The 14,609-nt window shown below is 40.9% G+C and overlaps 1 protein-coding gene across 1 annotated transcript in view; it reads right to left on the bottom strand.

Moving 5' to 3' along the window:
- ARHGAP31 (Rho GTPase activating protein 31) overlaps nt 1–14,609 on the bottom strand; it is a 157,666-nt gene that overhangs the window by 82,486 nt on the left and 60,571 nt on the right. Inside the window, exons 2-3 of the mRNA XM_075263293.1 lie at nt 7,491–7,593; nt 3,354–3,498 (exon numbers count right to left, since the gene is read on the bottom strand). Coding sequence (XP_075119394.1) covers nt 3,354–3,498; nt 7,491–7,593 — 248 coding nt within the window. The remainder of the gene's footprint in view (nt 1–3,353; nt 3,499–7,490; nt 7,594–14,609) is intronic.

Below are 14,609 nucleotides of genomic sequence, written 5' to 3'. Positions count from 1 at the left end.
TTCTTGTACATAGGAGCAGTATTATAGTAGTTATATTCTTATACATAGGAGGTAGTATTATAGTAGTTATATTCTTGTACATAGGGGGCAGTATTATAGTAGTTATATTCTTGTACATAGGGGGCAGTATTATAGTAGTTATATTCTTGTACATAGGGGGCAGTATTATAGTAGTTATATTCTTGTACATAGGAGTAGTATTATAGTAGTTATATTCTTGTACATAGGAGTAGTATTATAGTAGTTATATTCTTGTACATAGGAGCAGTATTATAGTAGTTATATTCTTGTACATAGGAGTAGTATTATAGTAGTTATATTCTTGTACATAGGAGTAGTATTATAGTAGTTATATTCTTGTACATAGGAGTAGTATTATAGTAGTTATATTCTTGTACATATGTGGTAGTATTATAGTAGTTATATTCTTGTACATAGGAGCAGTATTATAGTAGTTATATTCTTGTACATAGGAGTAGTATTATAGTAGTTATATTCTTGTACATACTAGGTAATATTATAGTAGTTATATTCTTGTACATACTAGGTAATATTATAGTAGTTATATTCTTGTACATAGGAGGTAGTATTATAGTAGTTATATTCTTGTACATAGGAGGTAGTATTATAGTAGTTATATTCTTGTACATAGGAGTAGTATTATAGTAGTTATATTCTTGTACATAGGAGTAGTATTATAGTAGTTATATTCTTGTACATAGGAGCAGTATTATAGTAGTTATATTCTTGTACATAGGAGTAGTATTATAGTAGTTATATTCTTGTACATAGGAGGTAGTATTATAGTAGTTATATTCTTGTACATAAGAGTAGTATTATAGTAGTTATATTCTTGTACATAGGAGCAGTATTATAGTAGTTATATTCTTGTACATAGGAGTAGTATTATAGTAGTTATATTCTTGTACATAGGAGGTAGTATTATAGTAGTTATATTCTTGTACATAGGAGCAGTATTATAGTAGTTATATTCTTGTACATAGGAGTAGTATTATAGTAGTTATATTCTTGTACATAGGATAGTATTATAGTAGTTATATTCTTGTATATAGGAGTAGTATTATAGTAGTTATATTCTTGTACATAGGAGTAGTATTATAGTAGTTATATTCTTGTACATAGGAGGTAGTATTATAGTAGTTATATTCTTGCACATAGGAGGTAGTATTATAGTAGTTATATTCTTGTACACAGGAGTAGTATTATAGTAGTTATATTCTTGTACATAGGAGCAGTATTATAGTAGTTATATTCTTGTACATAGGAGTAGTATTATAGTAGTTATATTCTTGTACATAGGAGCAGTATTATAGTAGTTATATTCTTGCACATAGGAGTAGTATTATAGTAGTTATATTCTTGTACATAGGAGTAGTATTATAGTAGTTATATTCTTGTAATGGACGGTGTATGCATTAATTGTATATCATACAAGTATGCAGTGTGTATGTGATATATATAGTATACGTACTGTAGTATAGTATATATATATATATATATATATATGTATGTACTGTATGTAGTTGTAACTGCAGTGTGTGTACAGGTTGCTTAGGTTCCCACTATATTGAGGGTTGTGGGGTCATTAGTCAGTAATATGCGGATTATTTATAAGTGTGTCTTGGACGTGTAACCACAGACAGATATATACTATGGCGCGCCAAGCTGGCAAAGGCTTCAGGGCAAGATGGAAAAGGGAGAAACCAGGAATGTTCTGAATGTGGAGAGTAAACACTGGTGGGAATAGATCTGCCCTGTTGTGTCACAGATACGACCGCGCTGTGCGGACTGGAGGATCTGTCACTGATGGATGTTACCTGCAGGATGGGAGATCCATGAGCGGAGGAGAAGGAGCGGGAATATTTCCTCCTTATGTATCTCCATTATAAAGACATTAAACCACAGAGCTATATCAGAGCAGGGGAAAGGTAATATAACGGGTCGGGCATTCAGACAATCACGTGTCCCATCATAACCCAGGGGGAATGGCCCAGTCAGGAAGGGGTTAAGATGGAAATTGCCTCTAAACTTTGTGGGTCACATTCTATAGATTTGTGATTGGGAGAGTTTGCTGGGAGTTGTAGTACTTTAGCTCCACAGTCTATATATACTGTGTATATATATAGGACTGAGCTGCGGAGTTATGGAGGTTTTGGTGGATGGAAAGTCTATGGTATTTAATAGGAATCTTTACACAAAAGAGAAGGGGCGGGGGGCGGTGAGGGGTCTCAGCCTGAAATGTGGCTCCGAATACCAGAGCTATAAATATGGATTGTGTAACAGCTGTGAAGATGTAAAAAACCACCGCGCCCTCATTGTATATACATTATATATATAGACTGGAGGCGGGGTCAGTGCCATAGGGTGAGAGGTGGTCTGGGCTGGAGGACCCAACTCCAGGCTCTGCTGAGAACATGACCTACTGGAGGACCCGACCTCTAGAGCCACAGTGGGGGCCTCTGTGCGCCCCCGGCTACTCCTAGGGTATACGGGCATAGATATTCACCAGATGGACGTGTTCCGCCAAGGGCCAGGAACCAGCATGACCTAATGATAGCGGCGCTCACTCCCTAATATAAACCTGATATGGCGCCAAGCAGAGAGGACACTCCCTGTAATAACCTCCCCTAACCTACCAAACCCTCCACCAATCGCATTAACCCTTCGTCTCCTGCAGTTTGCAACTATGTGCTGCAGCGCCCCCCACTGGATGAAATTTCAGGGAAGTATAATATAGCACTAGAGATCCAGATAATAAAATTGTCATTCCAGAATAGTGGAAATATCTGATACTTGGGCACTGGAGTCTATGGCGGAGTATCCTCACTGGTGACTAGATAGAGCGGCTGCGCGACCTGATGTCCGAGGTTATACGATCTTTACTGCCTCACCACAAGAGGACGCTAAAGTGCTGATTCACAGATATAAAAGATACTGGTGCTAGATATGCCAGATCCAGAAAGGGTTAAGTTATGAGCATGTGAGTGTATATATAGTGTGTTCTGACAGTATATAGTAATGCCAGCACTGAGTCCCAACGCCCATACTAATGAGACCGTGGGGAGCCCTGGACGGTGTGAGTTCCCATTTCGTCTCCTGGTCTGGACCAGACATGGCCTGTATATATGAGTGTATATAGATATTATACTGCTGCACTCTGACAATATATAGTAACACCAGCCCTGAGCCCCCTCACCCATACTGAGAGGCCGCTCAGACCCCCGGGGGGGTCCCGTCCGGTGTGAGATCCCATTTCACAGCCAGGTCTGGGCCAGACACACAGACATGAGCGGAATCCTTCTTAAAACAAATGTCTGCAGACAGAGACTTACTGTGAACTTGGTGTAGAGCTGGTAGGTGAGCAGCGGGTTGGGCAGCTCTCGGAAGTACAGCTTGCACAGCGAGCCCACACAGTGGATGTCCTGCAGGTAAACTTCTCTGCTCAGGTCCGGACATTGATCCGAGCCAAACTCCTGCCTGCAAAAACACAGACACAGACATAACAGAGAGGCCGGGGTGGAGTGCTGGCTGTATCACACTGTATCTAAGGCGCAGCTCAGCAAATCATTCATAGAACACGACAGGCTTAGATACATCACTCCGCAGAAAGTATCACATATGATGGGCATAGATACAGAGCACAGACAGTACCGCAAATGTAAGATTTAGATACACAATCACAGCACACATGTTGGGCTTAGATACATGGCTCAGCAGACACTGCTACACATAATAGGCTTAGATACATGGAAGACTGTACTACAAATGATAGACTTAGATATATAAGCACAGAACACACAATAGGCTTAAAAGATATTGAGAAACAATTGTTACTGTTTATGTAATTCAAAGTTATACAATGTTTCCATTTACGTTCAGTGTCAATTCACTATCATTACTTCTAATGGATACAATTCATTCCCTGGTCATGTGATATAAGGTCCATGGTCATGTGATGGTCACACAGCTGCAGGACTCGTTACATGACATATGTCTGATTACTGGCTAGTGACTAACAAGTTGTGCAGCTGTGTGACCATCACATGACCATGGACCTTATATCACATGACCAGGGAATGAATTGTATCCATTAGAAGTAATGATAAGGAATTGATACCGAAAAGTAAATGGAAACATTGTATAACTTTTGATTATACAAACAATAATATTTGTCTCCTTCTATTAGTCTGAAAGTGAGTGATCTCAGCAGACAGTATCACAGCAGATAGACTTAGATACACAAACATAGCACACAACAAGCTTAGATACATGATGCAGCAGGCAGTATCTTACATGACAGGCTCACACCTGTGTTTGGGTTCCGTTCGGGGGATCTGCTTGGGGACCCCCAAATGGAAACCTAATCCACTTTAAAAAAAGACTATAATGGGGTCTGCCAGGTTTCCGCCCAAAAAAGGCAAAACATTAGGAGGGAGAAGCGCTGCTTGCAGGACCTTTCTCTCTGCATTTTTAAAGCTTAGTGGGGAACAGAACCCCCAGCGGAGGCCGGGCGCAGGTGTGAACTGAGCCTTAGATACATGGCTCCACAGTGTCACACCTAAAAGACCTGTATGCACAAACATAGCAAACAGTAGGCTTAGATACATGGCTCAGCAGGTGGTATCACATATGACAGACTTAGATACGCAAGCACAGCAGATTGTATAACACATCATAGGCTTAGATACATGAGCATAGAGTATATGACAGGCTTGGACACTATACACAGCTCAGCAGACTGTATCACAGAGGATAGGATTAGATACACAGCTCAGTATATAGTATCACACAGGATAGGATTAGATACACAGCTCAGTATATAGTATCACACAGGATAGGATTAGATACACAGCTCAGTATACAGTATCACACAGGATAGGATTAGATACACAGCTCAGTATACAGTATCACTCAGGATAGGATTAGATACACAGCTCAGTATACAGTATCACAGAGGATAGGATTAGATACACAGCTCAGTATACAGTATCACACAGGATAGGATTAGATACACAGCTCAGTATACAGTATCACACAGGATAGGATTAGATACACAGCTCAGCAGTATCACACAGGATAGGATTAGATACACAGCTCAGTATACAGTATCACACAGGATAGGATTAGATACACAGCTCAGTATACGGTATCACACAGGATAGGATTAGATACAGCTCAGTATACAGTATCACACAGGATAGGATTAGATACACCGCTCAGTATACAGCATCACACAGGATAGGATTAGATACACCGCTCAGTATACAGTATCACACAGGATAGGATTAGATACACAGCTCAGTATACAGTATCCCACAGGATAGGATTAGATACACAGCTCAGCAGTATCACACAGGATAGGCTTAGATACACAGCTCAGTATACAGTATCACACAGGATAGGATTAGATACAGCTCAGTATACAGTATCACACAGAATAGGATTAGATACACAGCTCAGTATACAGTATCACACAGGATAGGATTAGATACACAGCTCAGTATACAGTATCACACAGGATAGGATTAGATACACAGCTCAGTATACAGTATCACACAGGATAGGATTAGATACAGCTCAGTATACAGTATCACACAGGATAGGATTAGATACACAGCTCAGTATACAGTATCACACAGGATAGGATTAGATACACAGCTCAGTATACAGTATCACACAGGATAGGATTAGATACAGCTCAGTATACAGTATCACACAGGATAGGATTAGATACACGGCTCAGTATACAGTATCACACAGGATAGGATTAGATACACAGCTCAGTATACAGTATCACACAGGATAGGATTAGATACACAGCTCAGTATACAGTATCACACAGGATAGGATTAGATACACGGCTCAGTATACAGTATCACACAGGATAGGATTAGATACACAGCTCAGTATACAGTATCACACAGGATAGGATTAGATATACAGCTCAGTATACAGTATCACACAGGATAGGATTAGATACAGCTCAGTATACAGTATTACACAGGATAGGATTAGATACAGCTCAGTATACAGTATCAAACAGGATAGGATTAGATATACGGCTCAGTATACAGTATCACACAGGATAGGATTAGATACACAGCTCAGCAATCCATTTCGCGCTCCATTTGCTTAGATACGCACAGGCACTGAAATACTCAGTAACATGATGGGAGTCGTAGTCTTGGACCTCTGTATCCTGCGTCCACGTGATCACATAACACCACTATAACCCTACTATAACCCTGGAGAAATCTCTCATTTTTATGTATTTTTCCAGGATTTTTCACCCGGGATAATTAGTGGTTATTAATAACTGGTAATTATATGACACATAATAGCAATCATATTAAAGGGCTGGGGGAGGGGGTCACCAGATGTCCCGCTGTGATCAGGCCCAATTATTAGAGTCTGCACCGTGCAATTAATCGTCGGACTATACTGACCCATATTATCGCGGCGCTGGCTTACGCTATGACCTACATGTTATTACAGACTCTAATTATAATAGAGACTAATTACTAAGTAAATGATGGAAGTGATGAGCGGCGGCTCCATAGTCATCATATGTCTGTAATAGAACGTCTGCTCTATATGTTATACAGAAAAAAACTCAGCTCTAGCTGCCTGGAAACCATCAGCAAGCAGCTGCTGTCAGATCCATTATTTCTCATTTCCTCTATAATGTCCTTTGCCCTTTATAAGACAGACCTTTATTAAAGGGGTATTCTAGAAGATGAATATTGATGACCTATTGTTAGGATGGGTCATTGATATCTGATCGGTGGGGGTCAGCTGTTTAATCATGCTCATTCATCACATGGTCTGTTTGCAGCTCAGTCCCATTCAAGTCAATGGGGCTGAGCTGCAATACCAAGTAAAGCCACTGTACAATGTACGGCACTGTGCTTGGCATTCAGCAGAGAGGCCTCGGCCCTCACCTGGATGCTGCGATCTATTCATCCTGCTTTAGGATAGGACATCAATATCAGATCAGAGGCCTCTGACACTCAGGACCCCTACCGAATCGATAGTAGGGCGTTATCCTAAGGACAGGTCACCACAGTTCAAGTATTATTAAGCCAGCTTTTTAACTAAAATTAGAAAAAAGCAGTCAACTTGCTGACAGGTTCCAGATAGTGACAGATTTAGGGTGCGTATACACCCCATGGTAGATATTAGACATCTCAGAGCCCATGCCAGGGTCCTCATTACTAGTGTACTATTATGGAGTTTCAGGATGTAGTCATTGCCAATATATTTGTACGTGATATATTTTAGCTCTTTTTCGATATTTTAATGAATTTCTTCCATTGCAGTACCGCCTCTCACCACTCTGCACAAGACCAGTTATTCCATAGACTTCAATACAACAGCGCCTCCATATATACAACATGTCCTGTTCATTTTCCCCAGTCATGTCAGCAAAAGGAATGGATGTCAGTAAAGAATAAAACTGCTGCAGTTACCTTAGTTTCTGTATATTAGATGTAACTCCTGATAGGCGGTAAATACCATCCACAACCCCGTGCGTCTCAATGAACTCTGCGCAGCTCTTCAACACAAGGGGAACTAAGGAAGAAAAAGAGATGGGAGACGTCACTTAGAGATAAGAGGGTCACCAGACCCAAAAATGGCATTGAATCATCAGAATTAAACACAACCTCTATAGAAGGACATACAGATGCAGCAGAGCTGAGTGCGCCATTTGGTTGAACTTAATGTAACGATATATTCATCTCTGCTACATCACATCAGTCTAGGGTGCAGCCCGTTCACCCCACAGCCTGCGCAGCCTCTGGTAAAAAGCAATCAGTGGTATTGAAATTGATGAGGACTGAAACTCAAAATATGTTAGAATATTGCTGAATTTTCTTCTGATATAAATATGGACAATCCCTTTAAAGAAGACCTGATGCACGGCTACCATATCTCATCTGATCAGCGCTGTCATTCTGAGCATTTTGATATTTTGTTTATTGAAATCAGTTCAGCCATTCCAAAGATATAAGCCCTTTTAGTGTTGATGCAAATTAGAGTATACAACACACAGAGGCCCCGCCCCCAGTGAAACCACAAGGTTACCACCCACTTAGCAGGTAGTCACTGATTGGCATTATCACAACAGGACTTATATCTTTGGAATGACTGAACAGATTTGGACCAGCCAAACACCAAAATGCTCAGGGGAACAGTGTCTGTCACATGATGTATGTCATGGGGCTTTTCAGAACTTGTGACCAATCCCTTTAAATCCTTAAAAATGTAAACTTTGAACATTTTCAGGGTTGCATATTGAGTCCATGCAACAGATAAAAGAATATTGTGATAAAACATGCTGCTTTATAAGACCTGATATGGTTGGACACCATCCAGACAGATCAGTCAGTGGTTGCAGTGTGTGCACCACACTCGGGGTCCATTCTTCACAGATGACACTTTATTTACTCCACATGTCAGCAGATACTTATGTTATCAGGTTTCATTACCACTTGTCTAAAACACCTGAACGGCTGCGCTACCACATTCCTGGGAATACTCCTCCACCCTCCCTCTGTAATCATTCCCCCCTCCTTTACTACTCAGTTTCCAGACTGCTTAAAGGGAACCACCACATTGAAAATACAGTCAGGACTGTGGGCAGCATGTTATAGAGCAGGAGGAGCTGAGCCGATTATATATATAGCTGTATGGAAAAAGATTTTTGGAGGGCTTTCAACTAGACGTTGGAACAAAGTCATTGGACTTTATGTCCGTTCCTCGTTATTTAGGTCAAACACTCACAGTATTACAATTGTTCCAAATGATGTTGAGGTCAAATGGATCTTCTCAAGTTCTTCCAAATCCTGTAGTCATGCTTAAAAATGAAGATCTTACTGTACTGTAGCTACAAAGCTGAAGGCAACTTTCTACAATGTCTATACATACTAAAAGGTAGGTTTCTCTTCACAGGAACTAAGGACTCAATCATGAAGAACATCTCCCAACCATGTATCTGGCTAAGGCCAAGTCCAAATTGACCCATCAAATTATTAAACAAGACACCGCTCTACAACTCCATATCTAGAAGGTGAAGAAGAACTGAAGGTGTAGTAGACGGAGACTAGTAACCTTGAACATCTCCAACCATCTACCTGGCCAATGCCAAGCCCAAACAGGTCCATCAGATGGTTAAGCAAGATATAGTATGTGACTCCAAGAACATGTCGTCATTGCTGGAGAGTCAACTATTGGAATAATGAAAGCTCTCGACAATTCCACTTTTATTAGGTAAAGAAGAACTGAAGGTACTTGAAGGGCTACAAGTAGAACGTGTAGATGACGCTGGTCCTTCAGAGTTAGGTCATCTCATTGTACCACTTCTCTGCTCCAGATAACAAAGGAATGTCCAGAAAAGAAGATCCTTTTCTTGTTACCTCCATACAGGGTCACATAATAGGGACTCAACCAGTTTGGAAAACCCAGAGACATCCTAATGCGAATTTGATGATCCCATCCTACTAAGGAGAGGTCGAGTGGTGGCTAAACACACTGGACATGGACTTCATACTTGTCTGACTGGGGGTCAGGAGGTGGAATGGTGGCCATACAGACTGGACATGGATGTCTTATATGTCTGAGTAGGGTTCCAGAGGTGGAATGGTCGCCTTCTCTCCGATGTCCTAATCTGAATATGTAAATATTTGTCCATAGTGGGCAATCCTATTAACAACCACGGACTGGGATGTCGGATGAAGCCAAACATCTCCATAGGAGGGTGCAGTAACTAACATTACGGTAACTAGGCCAAGCCATCTTCTCCAGCTTAGTCATGCGTCTTCTCCATCCCCATCACACCCAGCTGCTTCCATCACTGTGTTAGATTTTTCCTTTCTGGAGGCAAAAACAGTCTCGGCTGCAGATATCAGCTGAGCCCGACTACTCGGTGCCCCCCACAGAGATGCCAGCTGTGCCCGTCCGCCGTGCTTGTGATCAGGGGCACATCTGGAGCTGACGGTTTCATAAAGACTGTAAACAGCTGCTGCACAGATATCTCACTGTCATGTCAGGTGCCTAAGGCCAAGCACGGAACGGAACGCTGCAGCAACGCAAATACTATATACTGTCTGCTGCAGAGAAGAGACTATTTGTGAACCAGATTATAAGAGCGACAGGAAAAGAAGTGGACTGATGGCAAAGCAGCCTAGTCATTCCCTAGAGAGCAGTGACATCACCATGAATGTAGTATATATATATATATATATATTCACTGGAGAGCAGTGACATCACCATGAATGTAGTATATATATTCACTGGAGAGCAGTGACATCACCATGAATGTAGTATATATATATATATTCACTGGAGAGCAGTGACATCACCATGAATGTAGTATATATATATATATTCACTGGAAAGCAGTGACATCACCATGAATGTAGTATATATATATATATATTCACTGGAAAGCAGTGACATCACCATGAATGTAGTATATATATATATATTCACTGGAGAGCAGTGACATCACCATGAATGTAGTATATATATATATATTCTCTGGAGAGCAGTGACATCACAGAGAATCCTATCCTACTATGTGAAAGTTTGGATGTTTGTTCCTCAATCACGCAAAAACGGCTAAACAGATTTGGATGACATTTGTCCCATAGATACTCTGTAACCTGGAGTAACACATCGGCTACTTTGTATCCCGGTAAATGACATGGCTTCACTACTGTTCTGGATTTATGTTCACATACTAAATTACACTGCTCCTGCAGAACAATCTCAGCTAATTGCAGTTTGCTGATAAAGACAGGTCTGTTATCTCTCTATGTAAACACACAGATAACACTGAGTCCATTGTGTACAAGCATCTGCATATTATCTGATCTGCTACAGTGCTATGACACTGACATGGGAAAACACCTTTAATCCACATTGGCGGTTTGCTAATATTAAACATGGCGGGAAAAAGAAAATCTAATTTGTCGCAAAATTCTAAAACAACGAGAGCTATGAAGGAGCCAGAAGTCACAGAGTTCTCCTCAAGCGGAGCTCAGGAGGATTAAGCACAGGCACGGCGCGAGGAACAAGTTCAGCAACAGGACAGCTTGAGAGTGACATCACAGAAAATGTAGTCTATCAATTCATTACAAAAGCATAGACCTCATGGAGAATCTAGCGTATCCATTCACTAGAGACCAGTGACTGACCAGTGACCATCACTAAGAATTCAACCTGAGCAGTTCGTAAAGACTGGCAACATCACTGCAACCTATCCAATCAGTAGTCTATGGTGACATCACTGAGCGCATAGCCTATCCATTCAGTAGACTCTGGTGACATCACTGAGCACACAGCCTATCCATTCCATGCAGACTGATGACATCACTGAGAGCGCAGCCTATCCATTCCATGCAGACTGATGACATCACTGAGAGTGCAGCCTATCCATTCCATGCAGGCTGATGACATCACTGAGCACACAGCCTATCCATTCCATGCAGACTGATGACATCACTGAGAGCGCAGCCTATCCATTCCATGCAGACTGATGACATCACTGAGAGCGCAGCCTATCCATTCCATGCAGATTGATGACATCACTGAGAGCGCAGCCTATCCATTCCATGCAGACTGATGACATCACTGAGAGTGCAGCCTATCCATTCCATGCAGATTGATGACATCACTGAGAGCGCAGCCTATCCATTCCATGCAGACTGATGACATCAGCAGCTATGACATAACTCAGTCTGATGTCCCAGTAATCTGTTATCTAATCTCAGTTCCGGGCTCAGCGGTGATACTTGCGCACCCTGTGTTGGTTCTGGATACAATTCGCGTTCGCCGAGAGCGATTACATAATGTTTGGCGCTGCCTCGCGAGTGACAATTAGATTAAACTAACAAGTAAGGACGACGATAAGGCTGAGCGAACTCTTAATGTAGGAAAGTGTAGTAAGCATAAGATTAATGAGCGCGCGCTCACCGGCCTCACAGCACAACAACGCGACGGCCAACAGCTCTGATTGCAAAACTGAGACACATGAAGTCACATGTGAACCCTGCCCGATTACTCACAGCCCCCTGGGGAGACTCAGCTCGCTCCGGCGGTGCGGTTCACCTTATTTGCACACACTTATTCTGCAAGGTTCTCCAAGTCTAAGTAACCATTTTTTTTCCAAGAGCAGCGCCACCCTTGTCCACAGGCTATGTCTGGTATTGCAACTTAATGGGGTTGTCGAGGTTCAGACCAATATTGAGAGACAAATGTTATTGTTCGTATAATAAAAAGTTATACAATGTTTCCAATAGACTTTCTCTGCTTTCTAGATCTCTGCTTGCTGTCACACCCAGTGGATACAATTTTGACCAGGGTCATGTGATTTATGGGCCATGGTCATGTGACACCCGTCACAGCACAGTAGTCAGACCTCAGCCTCCCTGCTCTGTGCACTCTCTAGTACATGGATAGGGAACGTACGGCTCTCCAGCTGTTGCAAGACTACAACTCCCAGCATGCATACTCTCTCTGCTGTTCTTGGACCTCCCATGGAAGTGAATGGAGCATGCTGGGAGTTGTAGTTTCACAGCAGCCGGAGAGCCGAATCTTCCCAATTCCTGCTCTAGTTCCACAAACAGACGTAACCCTGAACAGCTGATCCCTGCGGGCGACAAGTATCGGCCTCGCACTGTCCAAGTATGTACGGTCATTTAAAATACAAAATATGGACAACCCCTTTAAGGAAACAAATATCCAAAATATTTTTGGGGTATTTTTTTTTACGTTTATCATATCTAAATAATTTGTAATCTGCATAAATTAGATGTAAAGGGTTAATTTTATTTCTCGTCTATGGGCCGCATCCAGTATTGTACATTGCTGCAATACCAGACTCCGCCTCTAGACAAAAGTGGCGCTGTTTCTACAGGAAAATCCAAACCTTTCCTGTAATCCTAGAAAACTCCCCCCAAATTCTAGAGAGAATATTAGGGCCGGCCATTCCCTCACCGCCAGGTGATCGCGAATATTTTTTTTTTTCGGTTGCGCCGCGACTTGTTGTAATTGAAAGCAGGAATCTTTCCTGAAAAGGTCAATTCGAGTCACAAACATAGATGAAACTGTTCATGGAGTCAGCAGAACTCTCTCCTGTTCTGTCAATAATACAATAGAAACCAGATGGCGGAGAAGAAAGGAACGTTCTCCTCTGAAACCGTGGAAAAACAGGCCGAGGGGGGTAACGCTGACCGCAGCTGCCGTGGGAATGCTCCATTACCGTCACTCCACATTGCGAGCACAGAATAGGATTGTCTGCCATTGACGGAAAAATATTATCAAAATGAAAATTTGGGATAAAAAAATTATTCTGAAAAACTTGGAGAAGAATTCGGTAAATTGTGGCAAATATCAAAGTAACGAAACGCGGACTGAAACCTCGTAACGTAAACGAGACTGGTAAAAGGATTTCATTGTGCGGCAAAGAGTCCGGAGAGAAAGGAGATGATCTGTAGCAAAAAAACTAGTATCAGACAGAAAATTCCAATTTTAGCGACAAAATTTTACCGGAATTATTCAAAGACGATTTTTGAGAAACAGAATTTCTATTGTGACTTATTAGAATTTTTGTGACAATTTTAAATATGACCCAGAATTTTATTGTGACAAATTAAGAGATTGTGTGAAGCAGAATTGTATTTTCTGGTGCAAAATTTTATCTAAATGACTAAATTAATTGGAATATTGTTTATAGAGATGGCGACACAGAATGTTATTGTGTGACAGAAATAAGAATATTCCGAAGAAAATTTATTTTGTGGCCAGGTCTAATATTTTGTGTCATAAATCAAAATTTTGTGATGATTTTATGTTGCGGTACAGAGTAATGTCTTGTGTGCGGTTATATTATATTGTGAGATAGACATGAACATATAATTATTATTTCATACTATGTCGACTCTATAGAACGGAGATCAATGAGCGCGCTCAGATCAGAATGTATCACCGCAGCATCAATCCCACCAGAATAATGTAACGTGGAACATATGGAGAGAATCCAGTATAGAGGAAGCATCAAAGAACATTCATGCACAGACAAGCAGCACAGAGGATGTACAGCAGGTGCCTACACTAATGGGGAAAAATAATTACAGTGGTTATATTCTTCTACATAGCGGCAGTATTATAGTAGTTATATTCTTGTACATAGGAGGTAGTATTATAGTAGTTATATTCTTGTACATAGGAGCAGTATTATAGTAGTTATATTCTTCTACATAGGAGCAGTATTATAGTAGTTATATTCTTCTACATAGGAGTAGTATTATAGTAGTTATATTCTTGTACATAGGAGCAGTATTATAGTAGTTATATTCTTCTACATAGCGGCAGTATTATAGTAGTTATATTCTTGTACATAGGAGCAGTATTATAGTAGTTATATTCTTGTACATAGGAGTAGTATTATAGTAGTTATATTCTTGTACATAGGGGGTAGTATTATAGTAGTTATATTCTTCTACATAGCGGCAGTATTATAGTAGTTATATTCTTGTACATAGGAGTAGTATTATAGTAGTTATATTCTTGTACATATGAGCAGT

This window comes from Leptodactylus fuscus, chromosome 2 (genome assembly GCF_031893055.1).
Source record: "Leptodactylus fuscus isolate aLepFus1 chromosome 2, aLepFus1.hap2, whole genome shotgun sequence".
Classification (NCBI taxonomy): Eukaryota; Metazoa; Chordata; class Amphibia; order Anura; family Leptodactylidae; genus Leptodactylus; species Leptodactylus fuscus.
Note: the sequence above shows the minus strand (reverse complement) of the source record. Positions and strands in the feature narration are given on the sequence as shown.